This window comes from Haliotis asinina, chromosome 9, assembly GCF_037392515.1.
Source record: "Haliotis asinina isolate JCU_RB_2024 chromosome 9, JCU_Hal_asi_v2, whole genome shotgun sequence".
Lineage (NCBI taxonomy): Eukaryota > Metazoa > Mollusca > Gastropoda > Lepetellida > Haliotidae > Haliotis > Haliotis asinina.
Genome location: NC_090288.1, coordinates 46,709,432 through 46,735,117, shown reverse-complemented (window position 1 = coordinate 46,735,117; position 25,686 = coordinate 46,709,432). Strand labels below are relative to the sequence as shown.

The 25,686-nt window shown below is 37.0% G+C and overlaps 1 protein-coding gene across 4 annotated transcripts in view; it reads left to right on the top strand.

Annotated features, from left to right (window-relative positions):
• The first annotated feature begins 457 nt into the window (after positions 1-457).
• The window catches only part of LOC137296861 (voltage-dependent calcium channel subunit alpha-2/delta-2-like), a 74,520-nt gene continuing 49,291 nt past the window's right edge, over positions 458-25,686 (top strand). For 3 of the 4 annotated variants that reach the window (XM_067828737.1, XM_067828738.1, XM_067828736.1), the window contains exons 1-9: positions 646-744; positions 849-996; positions 2,535-2,616; positions 8,418-8,555; positions 10,166-10,225; positions 11,746-11,875; positions 23,016-23,147; positions 25,059-25,116; positions 25,598-25,648. In XM_067828737.1, coding sequence (XP_067684838.1) covers positions 893-996; positions 2,535-2,616; positions 8,418-8,555; positions 10,166-10,225; positions 11,746-11,875; positions 23,016-23,147; positions 25,059-25,116; positions 25,598-25,648 — 755 coding nt within the window. In that variant the 5' untranslated portion in view covers positions 646-744; positions 849-892. Of the gene's footprint in view, positions 745-848; positions 997-2,534; positions 2,617-8,417; positions 8,556-10,165; positions 10,226-11,745; positions 11,876-23,015; positions 23,148-25,058; positions 25,117-25,597; positions 25,649-25,686 lie in introns of all 4 variants that reach the window. The other variant, XM_067828739.1, reaches the window with a different exon arrangement.

Sequence of the window (25,686 nt, the reverse complement as noted above, 5' to 3'; positions counted from 1 at the left end):
CATATTTCTTTTGCTCGGTAGTGTATTGGCGACTGTTCACGAATATCTTTTCCGTATTCATAATAAAATACCAGCGACGTTGATATTAATTTAACCAGAAGGTACATAAATCGATACCTTGATCAAATATACACAGATGTTTGTGAACGTTTGTATGAATTAAATTAGACCATTGCTTGGTGATCATAATATGAGAGAGAAATTCGACGAGATCTTAATAAACTGATTAAACGTTTGGTTTATAGATGTGTGCATATGACATCGAAACAGGATGAAAGATGACGTTTGACCTAATTGATGTTAGCTGGTTGTGATGTGTTTATTACCAGCTGATTTCATTGCTGTTTAACTGCCGGGCATGTGAGGCACGTGGCGCCAGATGTTCATATCAAACAGGTGGGGCAAACCGTCAACACGTTGACCCGTGCACGCAAAGCGCATGATTCCCGTTCGCCACGAACGCTATCAATTTCACTCAATGTCATTGGCATGTTTGGATGTATCCCCCGCAAACTGAAAGTCCCATATGTCTTCTTCATCCTTAAATGTAATGAAAGGAATGACTGCCCTATCAGAATCACACGTAGGGATTATAATATAGAAGGCGAGATCGATAAATGGTCCACGGACAGATGAAATGCACTCAGTCAGCGTGATGGTTCGGTGAAGCTGGGAAAATCGTTAAGAGCCTCGTCTCTGGATAGTTTAGTGAACCACTAGCAGAGTTGTGAGCGACATGCCTATGTAAATAGCTTGTTACGTACACGCAGTTCTGTGTGTAATCCAACAGAAGCTTTCTCTGCAGGTGCCATTACTAGCAATTACGGCGTCTTTCTCTTTTGGTACAGATTCTGGGCCTGACTCAGAGCGAGGCTGAAGAGAGAGAACCAAAATGGCGACACCACTGAGAGGCTGGCTTCTCGTTTATGTGTTATTTTCAATAATTGCCAGCCGATTTATACGATGCGTTACAATGGAAAAGCCACCATTAGAAAGGTAGGTTAAGTGTGATTGACGTTTATTTCAAAATGTGTCAAAAGGGTGGGAATTAATTCATAGTTTAATGATCGTCGGCGAATACTCCGTTCTCCGACTGTTGAATATAAGGAATCGCCCAGTGTGTATAAGGCATCGAGGTATACTTCGGTAGAATCTCTCTGCTATGCCCATTCTGTGTTTCATGTGCGTGAATTGGGCATATTTGGTTTATTTTGATTAAATATTTGTGTTAGAAGTGTTTGTAATGTAATTACATCTCCATTTAACGTATATCAGTCCCGTTACGTCGTGTCAACCGCAGTCGGTCGATATGAAGAAGGAATGGTCTATTTATAGCAGGAGTAATTTGCAGATTCCATAATAGTCTGGAGACCGTGTATTTTGTTACCTGGTATTGATACATTTGCCATCAGGTGTCAGTCAGCGAAAATATTGTCTCTTTCGAGTGGGGCGAATATTATATGTGATGCAAGTATGTATAAAACGGTTGACGGCAAACGCCATGTTAATACAGCATTATTCTCACGTTGTTGGTAATGCACGATATTTTCATGATATTGATCAGACTAACATTTATTCTCAGTAATGAAAATAGTTTTGGTATTTTATTTGTGAGAAGGTCTTTCAGTATGAAGCAGCATCAGAGTTTCTTATTTGTCAGCCTAAAAGTAAAACAAGAAGTTAAGACTTGGCTAAATATTGAAGGAGGTTGCTGGGATGCTTTTTGGGGGATAATTTTAGTTTTGGGACTGGATGAAAGACTATATTTATGTCCAAATATTCACTAAAATGAATTCTTAGGAGTTTTGTTAAGACGGGGATGATAATTAATATATTTTGAGAATATGTTCAAAGATACCACCTGTTGACTTTACACTAACATAAAAACAAAGCAAATGAAATTGTTTGTCAAAATTTAAAAGAAATTTATTAAGAAAGTAATCGAGAAGATAATTGACAACATGTTGTTTAAGAACCTGTAGCATCAGACATTTTAACACAGTGCAATATGTGTTAACGTTGACGTAAGGGATATTTGAATAAGTAGGATCGTATTACCCAATCAGCATACTACTGCAAAAATACACAGCTGGTTTATTGCTGTACTATAGTGATAATAGTAAACCAGCTCTAAAGCTCAGATATATACTGAAGGAAACAAATAAGGTATCACATTTACCCCCCAAGTATTCTTTCATGTTTTTCTATGGTTTCTCGTCATGCTGTGTATTGCATAGCCTCTGAAGAAACCTGGAAAAGTGTCATGGCACACTTATGCTGTCATAAGACAATCTAATGATCAACATCATCAGCATCGTTCATCTCAACTGGGATATGATGGCATGTGTCAACCAAGTTGGCTAACCTGTCGACCAGATCTTGTTATTTGCTTCTTGCATGGGTTGCTTAAGACCAATTCTATCCTGGCTCATTATGGCTCCTCTCTACACTCATGGCCCCTGGCTTTGTTGGTTTGTTATTCTGATATTTTGTGTCTCTTATAACTTTTATGAAGGAAATCGTTTATTTTTCAGGGTGAAAAGGTGGTCAGAAAACCTCAGTGTCTTTTGGAATACCCATGTTTCCACACTCACCGGAATAGACACAGTCGAACGGGTAAGTCGCAAAGGGAAGATCACACCACTTCTGATTACAATACCTTGCAGTATGAAGCTCATTGAAGGTTTATCAGTTATGTCATGAACCCTGCCTGAACTTTGACCACCCAATCAAATTTAAGTATCTATGGATTCTTGAACCAATCAGATGAAAACATTTTATGGGAAGAAACTGTCCTTGAAAATAATCATGAAATATAATGGAAATCAGCCTAGAGACTTTTTCTCCTTTTCAGATATCTAGACTTGCCACATATTCTAGACTTGAATGGGCTTTCTTCAATATATTTGTTTCAGGGCCTGTATGACAGACCAATCCAAGCTTTCAATTTAGACTCTCTTTTTCATCCTCCTGGCATGTAATGCGGGGGGGTATAGTCGACGCCTCATCCATCTGTTCGTCATCATTTTGTTTCTGGAGCATAACTCAGAAACCATTCAGTATTTTTAGACCAAACTTGATAAATATGATAATCTCAACCTATAGTTGTTCCATTTGCTATTTACAGAGTTTGGGCAATTTTATTTTTTTTTTTTGTTTTTCCATGGAACATTTTGGTGTTAGACTAATGGTGGGGTCGGCTTCGTTTCCAGAGCAGAACTCAAAAACCGTTCAATATTTTTCTGCAAAACTTGGTAGATATGTGTTGCACACTCCAAAGTGGTGCTTTTTGCTATTTACAGGTGTTTGTAATTTATTAATTTCTTGGTTTCCATGGAAATGTTTCGGACTTAGTTTCAAAATGGAGGGATGGGCTTTGTTTCCGGAGCAGAACTCAAAAACTGTTCAATATTTTTCTGCAAAACTTGTTACATACATCAGTCAGAACCTAAAGTGGTGCATTTTGGTACTTACAGGTACTTGTGACGTATTATTTACTTGGTTTCCATGGAAACATTTCGGACTTAGTCTCAAAATGGAGGGATGGGCTTTGTTTTCGGAGCAGGACTCAAAAACTTTTCAGTATTTTTCTGCAAAACTTGATAGATATTTGAGGCAGATTACAAAGTCATTCCTTTTGCTGTTTATAAAGTTTCGGCATTTTTATTTTTCTTGGTTTCCATGAAACAATTCTGACTTAGTCTCAAAATGGACAGGTGGGCTTCCTCTCTGGAGCACAACTAGAAAACCATTTCATATCTTTCAGCAGATCTTGGCAAATATATGAGACAGATCTTGAAGTGGTGCCTTTTGCGGTTTACAGATATACAGCATTTATATTTTGCATGATTCCATGGAAACAATACAAACTTAATCTAAAAAGACATTCTCTAACTGTCAGATGATTTGTCCTTTGAAATATGTGGGGGCCGGGGGAATATGTCATCTTCTGATGACTGTTGTTTACAAAAGAAAACCACACTGAAAACAAGTAATCCTTTGGTGGTGTCTTATTTGTTAGTAAACACAGGGGCTTGTAGAGCAGGAAGCTGACATCAAGGGGTATATAGTCACTACCAGGGTCTTAGTGCTGTCAAAAAGGATGGCTGTTATAATGTCTACCTTGATGCTAGATTTTGGTTTAGATCTCTTTCTGCTTTGGACGCCATAATACGAAGACATGATGGATTTGGTGCCTTGTATTTTTCAGTATTTGCGTATTAACCCTATGGTTGATCCTTGTTCTGGGGATGCAGAAATTGTATGTGCTGGTTAAAATGTATCGCTAACACATATTGACATTTTTACACTTAGGTTCTAATTACTAGTAGCTGAAGGAATATAGGAAGTGAGTGAGTATGGCCTTCTGCCACCTTTAGCAATATTCCAGCAATATCATGGCGGTGGGATGCCACAAATGGGCTCCACAAATTGTATCCATGTGGAGAATCTATCCTGGGTTTACAGTGAGATCAGCAAACACTTTAGCCATTGGCTACTCCATCACTCCTGTGTCATTTTAAGGCTGCCTCCGTGTTATAGTGGTAAGAGTGTCCGCTCGGAGAGCGTAAGGCTGCCTCCGTGTTGTAGTGGTAAGAGTGTCAGCTCGGAGAACGTAAGGCTGCCTCCGTGTTGTAGTGGTAAGAGTGTCCGCTCGGAGAGCGTAAGGCTGCCTCCGTGTTGTAGTGGTAAGAGTGTCCGCTTGGAGAGCGTAAGGCTGCAGGTTTGATACCTGGACATTTCATATCAAAAGATCTTAAAATATGGTACTTATTGGTCCGTGCCTGTCTTTAGTTAATGAGTACAACAAGGACTGGTGTCCGAGTGGGGTACTCATGCTTAACTGTTGTATGTGATTTCAGTTGGCTGTCACTATAAGACCACCTGAAGTCTGGACTGGTACAAGCAACCACACATACACAGGCATGCGTATCACCAAATGAGTGAAATGTTCTTTAGTACCACGTTTCCCCTCACCTCACCTCTGTTATTTTTCTTGAAAGCTACTGAAACATGGTTTATTAAGCTAAGGAAAGTTGTTCAATACAAAACACAACACAAACTTGTTAATATAGCTTGCCATTTGACTTTGTTAAGATTGATGCTTGTGAGTTTTGCCAGCACTTCTGGATTTACACCGTTAGTTTTGAATGTATCATCCATTAAATAAAGACTTAATACTTAATATACTTAATATATGGCCTGAAATTAGACACAAATTATGGAATGATAGTAAATTGTTTGCACAACCACCATTCATACTTAAAAAACCTGTTATTCTATGTCGTGTGTGACTATGTTAAAGCATACAACATTCCACTCATATTTTGCTGATGCCCAATGGAGAAGAGAGCATCTGAATGTCATGTTTTTTCATTTACAAGACCCTGTGTAATTGAAAAATCAAAAACCAATGAACCAGCCAATTGGAATAACAAATTGGTGCAAGAAGTAATCTTGTAACCATGGTAATTGTAATCTAACAGTTGTTGGTGACCCAGACATAGTCATTGTACATTTCTAAACCATTTGTGAGGATAATTAACCTTTGAAAAACTCTGTAATAGATCGTGTTAATGCAATAAAATATAAACTATTTTTCAGTTCAGTGCGTTTAATATTGACGTGTAGGAATATATCTAGGATTCTGAAGCAAGTTCCTTTGGCAGGCACATCTGGTAAAACAAGGCATGGCACATTTTTCATAATTTGACTTATTTACTGTTGAAAGAAAAGGTAAAGTTAACGTCATTTATTTGGGAACTGTTTCTTTTTTTAATGCAGGCCTGGTGCAGAATATTGGCTTATAAAAATGTGTAGATAAATCACAGTAATGGCTTATATGGATGTCATGCATCATTTACGGGATATCCCAGTCCGCAGACATTTGCATAATCCCAAGGTTTGTGTTTTAGACAGTGTTTCATAGTTTATCTTCCAGTAGTCAGCTGTAGAGCTGCATAGTATTACCAGTATACTGGTATACTGCAATACGCTTTTCAAACGATGTGTATTGTAATATTATTTCTGAGAACTGGGAATGTGGGGAAAGAAATATAAAGTTTTTTTTTGTGATTATCTTTTGATAAAAATTTCATTCACAACAATTTTTTCCTTTATTATTCAATCACAAAAAGGCATACTGTAATACTGTGAATTGTATAAAAATAAACAATAGATTCCCTGACTATGCAACATAATTTTGAGATTGCTGTCATCAGAACCATAAGATATATGTCTAGGGACTAATGTAGAAAATAGGATCAACATGTATGCTTAGTGGTACTTACTGTCAAACACTTCAGTTCCCAATATATGGCAAAACGGATGCCTGAATTGCGATATGTTGCCAATACAAAGCCTAGTCAGCTGAGAGTTGCACTGAAACAGAGGACAAAATTAATTTTGAAAGGTTATTCAACATTAAACAAGTTATAAAGAATGTTTTCTTTCAGTTTCACCAATGTTAAGGCTGTAACAAAGGAAGAACGCAAATACAGACTTAAAAAGTTTGTTGTAATTGAATTTTGATGGATTATTGTTTCACCACACCACCAGTGTGTGAAATAGCCGCTGGCCCAATAGCTCATGGCTGATAAAAATCCAGATGGGCCAGTAAATCTCAGTGACTGACCTGACTGTCTTGTAAATTTTCAGGCTGCTGATATCATCACATTGAATAACTTGTCCCAATCTTTTTCACTCGGAATAAAATAAGTTCAGACAAAAGAATAAACACGCTTCCAGATATCCAGATCAATTTTCTGTGTCACTGCATATTTGCTCACAGTATGATTTATATGGGGTGTTTATTTTTTTGTTTGTAACGTTAGATACGTTTACTCCCTTAATTCGTGTCAGTTTAGTATTTATTAGCCAAATCTTACCAATTTTTTAAAATGTTTTAGCTACAAATGATATACTGAGGCGACTTTTTGTGCATTATCCCTTCCATCAAAATTCATATAGATGTAATGCTGCATTTCATTGGCAAATATAGACCTGAAAAATGAATAGGCATTCAAAAGGAAAATACAGATTGGGTACCTAGGTACAGTATGCAAGAAACTCATAGTTAATTGGGTAATTGGTTTCAAGATTGCCAGAAATGTGTGGAATAGATTCCAATCTGCTATTTGTGTCTTGGAATTATTTTGTATGTTCTGATAAAGATGAAGAGGCAGTGAAATAAGAGATTAGTTTCATATTCTTGCAGTGTGAAAATGCCTCTGAATTTAGGGAAGTGAAAATTTCTTTTCAATCCCAGGACTTCAGTTTCTGTGAGTATTGAATTTGAGTACTGTCAAAGTGTCATATCTTGTAATACGATAAATATTATGGTATGATATCACATGTTTCACGATACACCAGATCAAGTAAGGAGAATCATGATATCACTGAAATACAACCCTAAAATTTCTTTTTTGTCCTGTGTATAGAGTATGATCTTTTTCTAACATATTCTTATGATGAACAGATGGAAATAGCCTACTGATTTTTTTTCTAATCCACTAACTGTATATTTTAGTGTAAATGTATATTCTAAAAACAGTTATGTCACAAGCACTGTTACTAAGGTGACATAGTCCCATGTCACAAATTATCGAGTCAGATTATGAAAGTAATGAAAGTGAAGATCGTAAGTTAAGATAAAGTTTAAATGTCAACAAAAACATGACCAGTCAACTTTTCTTGATATCTTGGTCTGTTGTAGTCCAAACTCACAATTGTCATGATTATCAACACACACTTTGACCTTGACATGAATGTCTGTGTGTATGAAATATGCAAATGTAGTAATAAAGAAATTGCTCATTGAAAAACATTGAAGGGAAGTCTTGAAAGTCCATGAAGAAAATCCAGTGAACCATTCTTGAGCTATCTTGCTGACAGTCTTAACATGCAGTTTAATATGCTGAAGTCTTCAACGTGTCACCATGACCTTGTAAAATATGTGAAGGTCACCAAATCAAGATATCCCCTAGATAAAGCTTGGTGTTGAATCAGAAGACAATCCCGTGAATGGTTATTGAGATATCTCACAGACAAGCTTAACATGCAGCTTTACACGCTGATATCTTCAAAGTGTCACCATGACCTTGAAAATTTTAGGAAGATCACCAAAATCGACTGGGCCCTGTGCCATCCTTAAAGTGAGTGAGTGAGTTTAGTTTTACGGGGCACTCAGCAATATTCCAGCTATATGGTGGCGGTCTGTAAATAATCGAGTCTGGACCAGACAATCCAGTGATCAACAGCATGGACATTGATATACACAATTTGATTCTGCCATTCTGACAGTATCTGTTCTGTTAATACTATTAATAATAGTGTTTCTTGAAGTCACAAACTGATGATTCATCTGCATCAAAGTGTTGGTGATATGATTGATATCAATAAATTGTTTTCTTTCACAGAACTTTGAATTTCCTCGAACTACAGGAAACATGGTTGATATTCAAGCAAGCTTTGTGAAGGTGGATCCAGCAGAACTGGTGAGGGATATGTCCCAGAAACTGAAAGCCATGTTGGACAAAAAGATGGTAGCACTGCAGGTTTGTCATGAAATCATTTGTACCTTTACATAGTGGTGGTCTGATTAGTTGAAATAATCAAAGATTGGTTGTAATGAATCAATGACCAAGCAATCAATGATATTTTCTCATAATCGAACACAAACTATTTTAGAACATTTATTTGCTGTAACCAAATGTTTTGCAATGTTGGTTTTGTCTGTCACAGTTGATAAGTTACTACCAGCTCGTTCCAAGTCAGAATTGAATATACTCCAGGAAATTTATGTTCCTAAGATACTAGTCTTCCTTTAAAGATGTAAAATTTAACTGCATTAGATTTGGTTTTTGTTTTCTTTTGAGCACTAGCAGACATAACCTGGAAAATCTGATAAATGAAGCTAACCAGCTATTTTCGATGACTGATCAGTTGTAATGAACCAGTCATCAATTATGAGATTTTAACCCACTCCGGTCAATACATGAACATTAACACACTCATCAGTAGTTTCATAATTTTCATTGACAACACACCCATGAAAGTCTTGGTAAGATTTTGTCTTCAACATCCCTTGCTTGTGGTAAGAGGTGAATAACAGGATTGGGTGGTCTGGCTTGCTGTCTTGTTCGACACATGTCATCATATCTCATTTGCATAGATAATGCTAGTGCTGCTGATGACTGGAATGTCTGGTTCCGACTTGGTTATTTAGACTCCAGCCCTGCAGCTGTTTGAGTGCAGCGTTAAACAGTAAACAAACAAGGTCATAGTAGATTAAGCAGTCACACCGATGAGTGACACTCAGTAGTCACTTGTAAGGATGACAAGAAATTGTAAGCCATCTCTGCTGATCACAAGTCAGACAAAGTTATGCAGTGTTGGGTCAGGAGAGTTGGTACACAGGTTCCTGTTTGATCAAAGTTTCAAGTTTTGCTGCTTGGAATGGTTCTATAAAGTGATTGTAGTGCCAGTGTAATTGTATTTCAACATAGATTTGCAACTGTCATAGTTCTGTGGACTGTTTGTTGAATTGATCCCTGACCCACATCAAATCACATGTCACAGGAATATACCTGTCTTCATCAGTCTTTGAATAGGTACCTGGTAGGAAATGCTTATGTGACTGTTAAAGGGCAACCACTCGGCAAACTCTTGTTATTATCATTATTTGAAATATCACATGATGCCAATCACAGGGATGTCTGTTCCAAACTCGATTATTTACATACCACCATCATACAGATGTTTATATTGTTGATTGTGGTGTTAGACAATCAAACTATAAAACAAACAAAAACTTAAACACTCATCATATAATGAGAGTTGTACAACTGACCATTCTGTTAGTAGTGACTTCTTGCAGACATGGAATTTGGAATGGGTTTTGTCACTTTTATGATTCTTATTATTAAAAAACAAACAAAAAATGTGCTGATTGAGGACTTATCTGCATCATGTAACATCAGATTGGATTAAAGCATCACTGTCCATACTGATTGAGAGAACTGAATATTGTTGCAGTATGATGATGTTGGTAAAAGTGATGTTAAAGATAACGCTTTCTTGTATTTACTGATTGTGACTTTTGACACTGTCCATCAAATCTAGACACTGAAAAGATTTTCTGATTATGTTTGTTTGTTTGTTATAGAACTCTGTGGAAAAGGCGGAAGAAGCAGCAGCTGGCCATATCTGGGACTCCTCACTTAATGTAAGTATCCAAACAGATTGGCTCAAAGTACAGTACTTACATCAACTAGTCCTTCCCTTGCTATTGCTAACCTGTTAAGATCCAGGTTGGAGTTGGTTTTCAGTTATCCATGCTTGCTGCACGAAGTGACATATCCCCATTTATTACTCACCCGTTGAAGATACTGCAGTGTAATATTTTTACAGCAATATTGCACTAGTGTAATACCGCTTGACGTATGACGTTAAAATGGTTCAAAGTTGTGACGTCACAATGCTAATGCAGATGTTGCAATTTTACTAGCCCTTGTTTGACTCGAAGAAAGCTGAGAGTGATTACACTGTAGTGAATTTTGTCTCAGTTTCTGTCAATTTATGTTGGCGAGTAATAAACAGAATACTAAACTCGCTTCCATGATATATCCATATTTTTATTAAACTTGTGTATTACACGGAAGGTCGTTTAGTATCTTCAGTAAATCGTCATATTCCATTTGCATAGATTGATGCTCATGCTGTTGAGTGGATTTTCTGGTCAAGACAGATAATTTACAGACTATCGCCTTACTGCTGGAATATTGCTGAATGTTGCATTAAGCAACAAGCCAACAAACCAGCCTCACCTTGTGTCTAGTCTGAGCACAGTGATAAATCTGTGGCAGTGTAGCTATTTTTCTGTAGGGTGACATTGTAGTCTTGTGGTTAAGGTGTTCACTTGTCAAACTGAAGGCCAGGGTTCAATTCCCTACATGGGTACAATGTGTGAAGCCCATTTCTGGGGTCCCCACTATGATATTACTGGAATATTGCTAAAACTGATGTATTCTGTTTTGCAGAATATTGAAAAATAGGGTGCAGAGTTTCCTTAAATTTGCCACTGAAATCTTAAAAATTTGCCGTGGAATCCAAGAGGGACGATGAATCTTTTGAAAATGTATCACCATCTGCACGTCCTTATGGCTGTTTGCACAATAATCACTCTTGAAAAGGTATCAGTGTATGACATGAAATTTGCATATGCACCTGCACTTCCTTATGACCATATAGTTGTTTATACAATAATCAATCTTGAAAAATGATCAGTGTATGACATGAAATTTGCATGTGCACAATTTTTGTTTTCAAACAATAGGTGGATAGAATTAAACACTAGCAAGTGTCCAATGCAAAATGATCATCAAAATTAATGGTCTACAGTGATTTATTGACATTCTTGAAGACAGTCAAAATCAAGAAAGACACACCATGCATGTATATGAGGCTAGTAGGTTATGCATGTGCATCCCATGCATTGTGTTTAGGGGTGATAAAGAGAAATGGTTGTGTGATCACAAGATGTCTGTCTTTGAAACGTTTTCAAACACTTATACTTCCTATTAAAATTACAAGATCAGGTTCCCAACTTTTTTTAAACAGTGTATCACCATTAACCCTGCAAGGACTACAGACAGATTTGGTTTGGAGTTTTGTTAAGACGCTCAAGTTTTAATGATAACCTTCAGTCGAATTCTGGTGATTGACTCATCTTTTTTTTTGTTTCAGAAAGAGGAGGTCAAATATAAAAATGCAAAGGATATGATGAACGAACCTTTAGCATACACTGAGAGGTTCGAACAGAAGGTCAATTTCTCTTTTTCAAGCGTGCACATTCCTGTGGAAATATACGATGGAGGTAGGCACTTTCATGTTCTCTAATCATCCCTTTGTAGACTGTCGTCAGCCTTCTCTCTGTATGAATTGACAATGCCATTTAGAAAGAGGTCAAATGTAAAAGGTTATGTTTGGGATTACATTTCCTTAGTAAGTACAGATTCCCAGTACATTTGTTGGGCCGAGTCCCATCTGGGATTCGAATCCTCAGAGTCAGGCACTTAATCACCTGCACAAAAACAGATGTTATAACTGAGTGGGTTGGGGATCTGCCTTTGTTTGTCCTGGCGATTTGGTGTCTGACTCTGTTGGTGTGGGTTTGAATCTTGCATGGGACTAAACCCAACAAATGTTACTAGAATCTGTACTTGCCAAGAAGGTATAATTCTAAGTATAATATATGTCCTCTCTTTATACTTTTGTAAAATTTACTGTTATGTTATGTCCGTATCTATGATTTCTCATATATTGCTTTATTATTTGAAATATGATTGATTGATTATTGTGATTAGTGTAAAAGATATGTGATTATTAGTTCAGAAATCAATTTGATTATCATGATTATCATGATGATTGGTTTGACAATAGATTTGATTATCATGATAGTTCAAATCAATTAGATTATTAGTGCATTCGAATCTTGATTAAAATGTTTGTTATTTTCACTTTGTATCAAGTTTAAAATCAGTTATTGAAATTTTATGTTTCATTTTTGGTATCATGTTTTGGTACATATTGTGTGTTCACTGTGTATGTTTGATTAGATTTTGATATCTTCAGTTCTGCAGTGAAACAAAACTAATCAAATCATGTTCAGTACAGACCAGTTTTGTCATATCTTGTCTGAATCTAATTTTCTTTGCAAAAGTGGGAGGAAACATGCCTCCAGTAATGATACCGGAATATTTTTGGCAGACATACTTTTGTTATGTATTCTTTTGAACTTTCGCTTGTCGTAATGTAATTGTTGATTTGTAATTGGAGTGGTCTCTTTAGATGTCCAGGATCTTGGCTGGAAAATAGATAAATATGACTGGTCTGGTCTTTGTGTGATATCTGATCACTTGTGCTGTGATAGAATACCTCTCTGCATGAAGCACTGAAGACCCTCAGTAGCAGGTTGTGTTGGGTGAACCTTCTGATCACGTGCGCAGTGATTGAAGCGTTTGTTTATCACGCAGAACACCCGAGTTCGATTCCCCACAGTGTGATTACTCATGGTTTTATTCCCTGCCGTGATGTTGCTGAAATATTGTGTAAAAGTAAACTCACTCTTGTACTCTGATCAGGCAGTTACTGTTACTAGTGTCAAGGATTCTAAATTCTTGGTACAAGTGAGCAAAGCATTTTGTCTGAATCTCAAAGCAAGATCTGCATTACCAGTTCTGAATGTGAATAATCAAGGCTGCTTCAGTATGTCGTTGATACTTGTTTAGCCCAAGCAAGGGTAATGGGGTAGCCTTGTTTCTAAAGCATTCGCTTGTCATGCTGAAGACTCATTTTCGATACCCCACATGGGTACAATTTGTAAAGTCCATTTTTTGTATCAGTGCCTTGATATTTCTGGAAGATTGCGAAAAGTGGCCTAAAACCATACTCAACTCTTATGCCAAGCTCTATGACATTCCAATGACACTAATTCCTATGGACGTTAGGGTTTTATTTAAACAAACCATTTCACGTAAGCAGTACCAAAATCAAGCAAAATTGCCTTTTCAAAAGTGGACATTGAACTGCCTATCGAACACATTCTTTATTGAAACTGGACGTTCCATATCTATGTAGGATGCTTCAGATCTTCTATCAGAGAGGTGTTTAAATCAATGAATAAGTGAATCAGATAATTATGATAATGTCTGGGAAACAACTAAATATAAGTCTCTCGATACATTTCCATCCTGGGAGGACATGGCTTAAGTTTTTGAACTGAAGGTTTGCCAGCAGACTGTAGACCCACTTTAGGTTACTATGAATTATGCACCTTCCTTGTCCTAAGTGTGATTCTACCTTTGTTATCAGTTGCCTTTGATTTTTTTTATAGATAACTAAATTGTGAAAATGTCTCTCCGTGTAAAACACATCAGTTCGCAGGAAGAAAATGTGAACATTTTTTATGCCCAGTCTGTTGGTAGGAAGTGTTGAACCAGAAACTACCAAGGCTTCACTTCTTGATATAATTCCAATCCAAGAAGATCCAGGCTAGAACTGGTCTTCAGCAACCAGGCTAGAGCTGGTCTTCAGCTTGTCATAAGAGACGACTGACAGGATTGGGAGGTCAGCATGGCTGACATGGGCCATGCATCCAAATTGCAAAGAATGATGCACGTGATGTCTGTCAATGGATTATCTGGCACAGGCATGATTATCTTCAGATAGATAGACCAATTGTAAACAGCAAACATTTTGACAAAACAAAATGACAATTTGTAGTATTCATTTTTAACGGCCTTCACACAGCAAACTAATGTTTCACAACACATGTTGTTGAAATTTTAAAACTTATCAAAATCGTGCTTTCACATGTCAAACACATGTTGTCAAACTATTGTGTCATTTGAGTGCCATGTCTCTCTATTGGTGCTGTAGTGTGACCAATCATTGACTGCGATTGGTCATTTCTGAAGACAACACGTCACATGTCAAAGCACTTCAAAAGTTTGATAGAAAAGTTGTTGAGGATGGAGACTGATCCTATTTTCAACAACAGTTTGACAACTCTGAAAATGCTGTTGGTGGCAAGTAGTTGGAATGTTCACAGTCTCAAACTCAAGTTTGACAACATGAACTTGACAACATGTGTTGTCAAACTGTAGTTTGTAGTGTGAAGGCTGCTTTAGAGAATTCTTTGATGCAACAAGGATGCAAAATGCTAATTTTGTGGTGTGTTTCCTTATCACAATCTAATTGTGAAGTGGAAGCAATGTGTCATGCAGAATCTTTACCCTGTTCTTTTACTTGAGTTATTGTCCAAACTCCCTTTACTGTTTAATGACTCATTTCAAGCCAGTAGGGGCTTATTCAGTGTGTTGTGCCTTTTTGTGTGGATGTTGATAATCCAGGTTTTGACAGGATTTTCATTGATACTTTTATTCCTATTTTGCAGTCGTTTGTTGCACGATGTTGATTCACAAAACTGCAAGAGGTACTTGACATTTCGCTTCTGTCTGGTAGACAAGAGCAGTGTTCGAAAAGTGTATAATCTTTGTTTATAATCTCTTAAAATATGGGTCATCATATTCCTATAAAAATAATATGATATTTAATGTAAATGTACTAAACATGCTGAACTACTCATAATGATTATACAGTATCAATATGAAGAAAATATTCGGCACAGAAAGGTTTAAAAGGGACATTGTTGCTGGGTGATCATGTTTCAGTGGTTATTGTAAAATTTGGATCGTAAAATTGTTTTGAATTTGGAATGTTGAATTATTTATAATATAAATTTATATAAATAATTACAATCATCAATTCAGAATGTAGATATGAATATTCATATTATTTCATGAGATGGTGTTATGTGCTTATATTGTCCCCTATAACAGGCACTTAGAATTAGAAAACCAGCACATCATACAAGACTTGTATTTCGAACACTGTCACTTTATGTTTAGTTCGTTGTTGTACCAAGTACAGTAAAGCATCTGCCTTGTTTTTGACTGACAAGCATGATATCAGCAACACCACAAATTGATACCGCTAGAGGGTTTCATTTCAACATTTCCATTGTGCATGGTTAGGTTTCATTCATATGGGTCATGGCGTCGTTGTGGTGCCATGGTAACTTGATGCTTTACTGTTACATTCTTGCAGATTTGTGAGTGCTATATGTATTTTTAAACTGTCTGTGTCGATTTGTCAGTGAATGTACAGTCATGGGACCTGTCCATCAGCTGGCACGTTTCAATGTGTATGCCATGTAAATGCTGCAAAACTCATTTTGATTATGAAGTTTCATAGTAATTAGTGTTAGTGGGATTTTTTTGGTGTGTTACATATTAATGACTGAGAAGAGCAGCATTCTCATTGCACAGTTGCCCTAGCTGGGATATCAGACTAAATGGGATAGTGGCTCAGTCGTGTCACTGTGCAGAATTTGTTTCCTTAGGTGTCGTGGAAACAGAGTGAGTGAGTGTGTTTAGTTGTACGCCACATTTAGCAGTATTCCATGAATATCACCACGGGGGGCATCAGAAATGGGCTTCACACATTGCACACATGTCAGGAATCAAAACCTGTGTTTTGGGAGTGACGAGTGGATAAACAAACATGAATGAATATCAATCCCAAATTGTTCATGTTTGTACCCCTTAGCTGTGCAGGATCTGCTGATTTTGGTGTAGATATGTAAGTGTACAAGGATTGCCACAATGATCCTAAAACCATCATCCTCACAGCCTCCCTTCATCCCAGCATGAGGTGATGCCTGGTATAACGGTAACAATAATAACAGTGATGCTAGAACCCAGCTGGCTCATTCCAGTGTTGTCATAATTATATCGAAATGGGGATGTAGCGAGCCTAGTGATTTAATATCAGTTGGTCGACATGTCGAAGCAAGGGTTAAACAATCCATTCCCTGATGCCTGGGACAAGTCTGTTTTCATTTTGGGCGATCAAACAGTGGTACCTTACTTGTCCATGGGCTACAAGATAATTGCTACTTATGGTTTCAAATTGCAAATAAACTTGTATTTCATTCAATATCTGCTCGAAATGTAGCCATTAAATTTTGCAATGATGATAAAGTAGAATTTCTTTCTTTCCTATTTATCAATTTTCGATAAATAGTCCAGTAGACATTAACATCAAATACCATGTTGAGTTATTCTTTCATTATTAATCATCATGATTATATAATAAAATCAGGGCAAATGTAAAATTGGTCAGGGCAAGTAACTTTCTTGAAGTCACTTGCCGTGTGGCAAGTAGCTTTACACATATTTTGAACCCCTGTAAAGACAGGGTTCAGTTCTCTACATTGGTACAATGTGTGAAGCCCACTTTTGGTGTTCCCCACAGTGATAATGCAAAAAGCATTAAACCAAACTGATTCAAGTCGAAAAAAATAATTACATATAAATAAAAAGTCACAAAATGGTTTTCTTGCACTTACATAACATTAGAAGCATTGGATGTGTGTCTCCTGACTGTATTTAGTCTACAATGTATATGGGGATAGCCTGGATGAGTGCTAGTATGGTAGATGATGCTACTGTTAAGGCTGCTGTCCTCTCATCTCTATCACTATATTTCTGATTTAAGTTCAGGCCTACCAAAGAAAACCTTCCCACTGGGCTGAAAAATGATGCATAGTCCACACTGATCGTGGAAACAGCATCACAATACCTCGATACAGAAACAGTAATACTGTTAATTTTATATCGCTAAAACAGGATTTAAAAAATATAGCCTGCAACTTCGATTTTGCACATGTGTACATTGGAGAGGAGGTCTTGACCACTTTTTTGACAATTTCCAGCTTGACCGAAAGCTACATTCCATTTCAAAGTATTTCTACTGTGTTATTTGTCATTTGTCATCATGATACATGTATGCACACTTGTTTAGTTAACTTCCTATTTGTATGAAATGATTGACAGCAGTATTTCAACATAGTGAATATTTTTTCTATGCAAGATGATTCATGGTTGCATGGAAATTTGAAAGAAGTGTGTATAGTAATGCGCATGCACAGTTGAGGTGAAAGTTCACTGATACAAAAATTGTTGCTGTTTCATAGTCATTTGTTGCTATTTTTACTGTAATATGTTTGTGTTTCCACAATTCGTTTCGATTTTTCTGCGATGTTTTGCGCAGAGGGAAAGCTTTATTTGATAGGCCTGAAGTTGCATGTGATCAGTTTCTTCCTGCCTTGCAAACCTTTCCTCAAATAAATCTGACCTCTTGTCATGTGACAGTTCACTGAGAGATAGAACTCACTGAGAATCTCTTTGCTGTTATTTAACAGTGGAGAAATGGTTATCAAGTTAATGTCCATGAACGTTTTGAATTTCCTTGGACCAGGAAACGGTCAGGTGGTTGCAAATCCAGTGCAAATACAGGTTAGGTCAGTGGTCAAGGTGTTCATATGATTGATGACCTTTGATTTTACAAGATTTTGTCTCAGGAGAGGTCTTTGCCACAGGTGTTCAAATATTTTCATACCACCTGATCTCGAGTCGCTTAAAGGCACACTGTCACAACCACTGTTCTCAAAAAATCAATATTGCATTTCTCTCATTAACACTATCAGCCCCCATCAAAGATATGATATAATGTATTCTGAAAAAAATATGGGTTCAGATTACAATGTGAAATTAAATGTTTGATTAAGTAATCAATATTGCGTTAAATTGACTCTTGCGTCCTCTTCCTACTGAACTTCATTTCAAGTGAACCTCATGGAGCTATGTCCACTGGAATGCTCCTTATGAACACCCTGTAATCGAGACCAGTTCGACAAACACCGACAACACAGCCTACGACTGTTTTCAATCTACAGAGCAATCATTTACGTTCTGTATATGGCAAGTGTCACCTGTTTGGAAGCTGCTCACCGTGAAGTTCAGTTATTGATTTCAGTCAAGTTGTATGGGATAATATGTCATTTATTGTATAAAAGGGAAGCTAAGCCCAAATATATGTATCATTACATAAGTCCAAAATATTGTCTGAAAAGCATGACATTGTGTCTTTAGCATTTGTTAATTGTAGGCTATGAAAAGAAAACTCAATTTAGTGCAGTCACCTTGCAGAAATTGACACTGACTCTGCATGACAGACTGACAGACACATAGGCACACACAAACACAGACACATAGACACATACAACCTGTGAAGATCCAGGTTAGAATTGGTCTTCTTTTTTGTTGTAAGAGGCGACTGACGTGAGCTTCTGGTCGGGCTTACAAACTTGTTTTGACACATATCATTGTATCTCAATCGTATAGATTGATGTCCGTTATACTGAAAACAGGATTGTCTGGTTCAGACTTGATCATTTACAGACTGCTGCCATATAGCTGGAGTAGTGGCGAGTGTTGAGGTGAACAACCAAACAACCCAATTGCGTAGGTCAACTTTGGTGATGTTGACGACTGGATTGTCTGGACCAGACTCAAATATTTACAGATTGCTGCCAAATAGCTAGAATATTGTTGAATATAGCATTAAACAACAAACAATTACGTAGAGATGCACTGACACAGACAGACAGACAGACAGACAGACAGACAGACAGATACTGACTCAGACAGACACACACACACTGATACAGCATCTTGTAGGTACCATCAAAGCCCCTTCACCTCAGTTAGTAATAATCTAAACATTTCATGCGCCATGTCACATAAAATATGTTTCTTATGTATTTATGATGTGGTTCAGACTAGTATTGACAGTGCCACCATCACGTCCCTGACGTCATTCCCCGTTTGTTGTGGCAGCACCTGTGACTATGACACAGCACACACAGTAGGCGGGTCACACATTCAATACATAAGTAGGTCATGTCATTGTCATGACTGAAAGCAGCATGACAGTATTGCAGTGTATCGATGAAACGTGTTGTGTTTCAACTTATAATGTCAGGAAAGATTGACTTTGGGGTCAGTAAAAGTTTAGGTGGGTAGTTTTGGAGTATTTGGCTGATCCGTTAGTCCGGAAGCTTACATCTGAGTCATGCACATTGTGTTGAAATTTATTTGGGTGGGAATTGTTCGTCAATCATTCTTCATGTGATCTGTAAGCTTTACATATGAGTTGTACATACTGTGTTGAAATTTATACCTGTGAAATTTATACCATTTAGCTTGGGGTTGTAAAAATTTGCGTGGGGATTGTTTGACAATCATTGATTAATCGATCCAGAAGCTGTACATATGAATTAGACGTATTGTGTCACAATTTACGTCAATGAAATTAGAGTTCTTTATCAGCAAAAGTTTAGAGGAGGTGGCGGATCACACACAGTCACATGGAATTTAGATGTCTTAAAGATAGTGTTGATCGTGTTAATGAAATAGAGAATCTCACTCAAGTGTCTATTGCTATCAAATCTATCAACACAAGTTGATAAAGTAACAGGTAGCCAAGGTTTGCCGAGAATATTTTTACCTTTATCAATGAGTGTTGATATAATTAGTATCGGTAGTATCGGAACTTGTTTTTATCATAAAAAATCATTCTTCACTGAGAAATGTACACCTCTGAACACAGTACTGCTATTAGATTTGCAGTGCAGTGATATCATAGCATTGTGATGTCATCAACTTCATGACGTCATAGCATTGTCAAGGCATTGTAGAAAATCCACTGTCAAAACTATCTCCCAGGAGATATCACCAGATCTCACACAAGCAATAGCACCTGTGGAACACAGTTTTGGATGATAAAGTAAAATGTTCCACCCTAAGCATACAAACATACAAAGTGAGAGCAGATAACATCAGTAAGATAACTGGGAGTCGACTGAAGAATACCAAGACAATGTTCTACAAGTGGGGAGCCTGGTGATTAATTGTGAAAACCTGGATTTGATTCAACACATAGGTACAGTGTATGAAGCCTATATCTCGTATCGCCAAACATGATATTGCTGGAATATTGCTGAGGATGGTGTAGAGCCCACTCACTCATTCAGTTGTGTACTTGAGAGATCATGGCATTTTCGTGTACTCGAAGTGTTTAGCTGAGGATACTGTGGAATCTATCGTTAATTGATACCCTGAGGTTATCTGAAGCTCAGTTTGAGTTAACTTTGGAATAGATTGAATTGTGAAAGTCGATGTCCCTCCTTGGTCATATAACACCAGACCCATGAAGCACTGGGTTAGAACTGGTCTTCAGCAACCAATGCTTGTTGTAAGAGATGATAATGGTTGACACATGTGATTCTGTATCACCCTTTCTCTCTGTCTCTCTTTGCCTCAAACTCCTTCTCTCCCTGTCTTCCTGCTCACTCTCTCTCTCTGTGTCTCTCACCCTGTGAAGATCAGAGTTAAAATTGATCATCAGCACCCCATGCTTGCCATGAGGGGCGACTAACAGGATCAGGTGGTCATGGGTGCATATTATCATATCCCAATTGCATAGATCTGTGCTCAACTGTTGATCTCTGGATTGTCTCATCCACACTCAGTTATTTACAGACAGTCGCCATGTAGCTGGAATATTGCTGTGTGCAGCGCAAAACTTTATTAATTCACTCTGTGCCTCTGACTCTACCTATCTATTTGTTCTTCTTCCTCTGCACCAAATGTCTGAACAGTATGCCAGTTGGTCTGTATACAATTAGGTCTGTTATCTTGGAAATCTTTCACAAAGTGAGGTGAACTATAAACTCTATGCAAGAGCTAGATCTATTTCGTCATGCAGGTTGTTAAAGCCAAATAGCCAGCACAGAATCGCACATGTAATGAATGTGAAAGTAGCAACAAGATTTCAACTCTTTCAAAGTTTTTTAGAGAAAAACAACAAAACATGAAAAAAAACAACATGCATTACATCTTTCTTCTGCCTAAGCCTCTCTCATTGCCTGAAAACAATTCCAGTCAAACTATATTGATTTTTGGCAGCTACTGAATTAAATCCTCCTAGCCTAAAGCATTTCAAAGGTTACAAGGTGAACTCCCTGTTGTGTGTCAACACCATTTCAATTCCCACCTCTTAGTATTAGTCCTGTTTGAGCCTAGCATGATTAGCATAGACAGTTCCTAGCTAGTCTCACATATCAAACCGCAATAGCATGAGTGTTCATGATAATATATACAAGCGATATTGATTTCTTAATCATGTTCCATCCAAGCTCATCAATGATAGATCATGCTTGATCTGCTTGGCTGCGTACAGCAGTGATCAGCTGGTGATACCTACACATTTCTGAAAATGTGAAATTGACGAGCAGTGTGCTGCTTTTTAACGAATTTGAAATTGACATGATAAGGACTTGATTGCGTTGTTTGTAATGCTGGTCATGAATAAAACATGATGTCTCCAAGGTGCAGTGCATCATTATAGGGCTTGTCTTTCCCATTCTTTGCCGTTTTTGGGAGAGCTGATTTCATGTTGTAGGCGTGATCTGTGTTACTGAAGTTTATGTCATGAAATTGAGTGATGTTGATTTCTAGAAGAACTGATGAAATATAATGGAGTTGTTTTTGAGTGAAATGACGTAAATGACGAATTTAAAGAGTCGCATCACGGAACATGAAATCTGTGTGGTAAAATTATCTCCAAAAATGGGATCCTAAATCGAAAATAAAATAATGTTTTTTGTGAAGTCTTCACGTTTGTTCACACAATAATCCATCACTTTGTCCATTTGTCAATATTGATCTATCATTCAATAGAGTTACTTTGGAAAGCAATGTGTTTACGATTGGTTATGATTGGTTATGATTGTTGGCTGTATTTTGCTTTGCATGACAGTAATATTCATTATTTTGTTTGTAATAATCAATCCTGTTTTGTAAATGAGAATGTGTTTGATGTGACTGAAGACAGATCAGTTTTGTTTCTTGATTTTTACATCTTGACAGATTTGGTTTAACAAGTGACTAAGGCCACATCAATTTTATTTCTTGTTTTATAGATCTGCCGGTTGTATTTTTACAAGAAAAACAAAAATAATTTAAATGAATTTTCCCCGTTCAAAAAATATAATCAAGTAGTTTTGTTGGATGAAAGTGTAAAGTTATGAGTAAATTTTTGGTTGAATTATGTCCCATATATATTTCATAAATTGGGGAAAGTAAAAGCATGGTTTTAGTGTTTAACGGAATATTACTTGCCCTGGTGATTTTTTTATTTAGTTGTTTTCCTTAGGTTTTTTGAGGACAAAAATCTGAAACACAAGACATAAAATCGATCTGGCCTAAAGACAAGATGAAAGTAAACAAAATGTCCATTTATCAAAACTGTTGAAAAAAAATAAGAACACACAAAGCATGTGTAAAATGTGCATACAGAAATCAAAGGTTAAAAAATTATTGTTATGCATTTACCAAAAGTAATTCCGGCTCGTGTAGACAATGTGACAGGATTGATCTGACAGAAATATGAGTATATTAGTAATGACAACATTGCAACATGAATTATTGCTGAAACATATTAGGAGTTGAGCCCTTGAACTGATGATGTGTATTGGTGTATTTCAGATCTGGAGATTCTCAATGGACTCAACTGGACCGCTCAGCTGGACAAGGTGTTCGAGGAGAACTACAGAAAGGACCCAGAGATCTTGTGGCAGTATTTTGGCAGTCAAGCTGGCTTCATGAGAACATATCCAGGTGAGGATAAGAATTTAATGTTTTGTTTTCAGATTTCTGTACCCAAGACTTACGTTTGAAATGTAAATAGCTGGAACCTGTGGAGACAGGATTAGAATTGATCTTCAGCAGTTGTTGTAAGATGTGACTGACAGGATTGGGTGGTCAGACTTGTTGAACTGATTGGCACATGTCTTTGTGAAGTACTCCAGGTTTGCATCTTATCCTGCATTGTGAATTATTTGAACATGCTAAATATTCTACCCAGTGCTTAATATTTTGTGGGTTTGAATGTCTATTTTGGAGGAATTAATAGACGTCAAATGAATCACTTTTGTATGTGGACTTATCTGTTGACGCTGTGAGTGACCATTAAATTTTGACAGTTCACATGATGTTGTTATTTTCATTTGTTGCATAATTTGACAAATGTTATCAGTTTATCATGAAGACCTAAGTGTTACAAATTTTGTAGGACTGTACAATGACATTGTAGTCAAGTATCTTATTTGTTGGAGGTCACGTGAGATTTTCATCCACGATATCTCAAGTGTATACGTTTGGATACGTTTCCACTTGTATACCCTGGATGCATCTATGTGCTGGCCCAATAATTTTATCACCTCCCTTTGCTGGTTGTACATTCCCACAGTAGCCAATCAGCTAAGTCATTGTTACAAACAAATTTACCAGTGTTGACAAAGATATTGGCTGTCATTGTGACAGACAGACAGATTGATAAATCCGAAACTTTAAAAAAAATTATATACAAGGACTTCTTTTACCTCTGCCAGAGAATGACTGCATGGTTTCTATTGCCAATTTCATGAGTTAGATAATTTAAAAAGTGAATACGGGTTGTGATTGGTTTGCTGACTTCCCAGCATAGGCACCTGGTTGGATGAATAGCAAGCCATGCATCCTGGGTATAGTGGAGATCCATACACCCTGGAGATGTCGAGGATGATAAGATTTTAAGCTAAAGTGGTACCTTTATCATTATGTTTGCTAAACATCAACTGAAGATCCTACTTTAAATCTTTATATCATGCTATTTATCTTTAGTGTTAAGAAAATTCTTAGAATCGTTATGAATACCTCCCCAGGACAATACCCAGTCCAACTACCTGTGGGTGGGACGGTATTCAATCACAGCTTTACATTGGGATCATTAGTGTGGGACTGTCCCCCCAGTGTCATAAACCAGTGATAAGTTTTGGAGTTGCAATTATCATAGCTACGGTGACTTTCTGAAAAAGGTTCATTGGGTTATGATTATGTCATGCAAGATATTTGTGTTTTTGTGTAACACCACGCACAGCAATATTACATCTGTATGGGAACAGTGGGATAACCTAATGGTTAAATCATCTACTCAACTTGCTGAACATCTGGGTTTGATATTCCCCACATGATTACAATATGTGAAGCCCATTTCTGGTGTCCCCCTCTGTGGTATTGCTGGAATATTTCTAGATCAGTATAAATCCATACTCACTCTGCATGAATGTGGTCTGTAAATAATTGAACCTGGACCAGATAATCAAGTGATTGACGTCATGAGTATTGATCTTCACATATTTTGAAATTTTGAATCGGCAGCGCTGAAAAATCCTCTTATTTGATTCCTGTCATTAAATAGGTATGTCACCATGAACATTTATCACATGGAACTTAAGACTGACATTTCACAGTTTTCAGAAATTTGACTTTGATTCAGAGCAAGAGAGAAAGATGTTTTCATGCAAAAAATGAACGTGCAACACAACAAATAGTGTATTGAACAGCATGACAAGTCAGCTGTCAGTCTTGTTGTATGTGTAACAAAAATGTTTCAACAATAACCAGTAGCTTGATGTTCACTCAATCAACCACTACTTCGGACAATGGCATTTGAAGTTGAAGTTAGCCATAAATCAAAATATTTTCCAGGGAGTGCATGGAAGGAGCGTGGGGAGGTTGACCTCTACGATGTCAGAAGACAGTCATGGTAAGGAAATGAAATATCTATTCTTTTTTGCGCAACAAAGGGTATGTTAATACAATGTATTACATTGTATTTACAAATGTTTGAAGTTGTGTGATTAATGACTTGAGGTTTTGGCATTACATTCATTGAAATGTCAGAACACATTATATCTTAACAAAAATTTGAACCTTGCAAACATTTCAAGCACTGCACTGCAGTTATTTAGAATCATAAATACATCCTAACAAAAAAAACCTGAGCATTTGAGCAGAAGATGCTGAGAACAATTATGATAATAATGTTGAACAAACTTTATGGGTATATCATGATAGATTGTTGTAATGTTGTGAAGCGCTCATGAACTTAAAGAAGTTATCCACAAAATTTGTTTGATGATGTATTCGATTCTAAAACACCAGTCAAGGACGTTATGATTGTAGTAGAGAAAGGAGAACTCATTATTTTCGTCCTCAATGAGTGCTTCATTTCCCTTCGTTTTCAGGTACACACAAGGATCCAGTTCACCCAAGGACATGATGATTCTCATTGACAAGTGAGTATGGAAACATGATCATATTGGATCATGCAGAT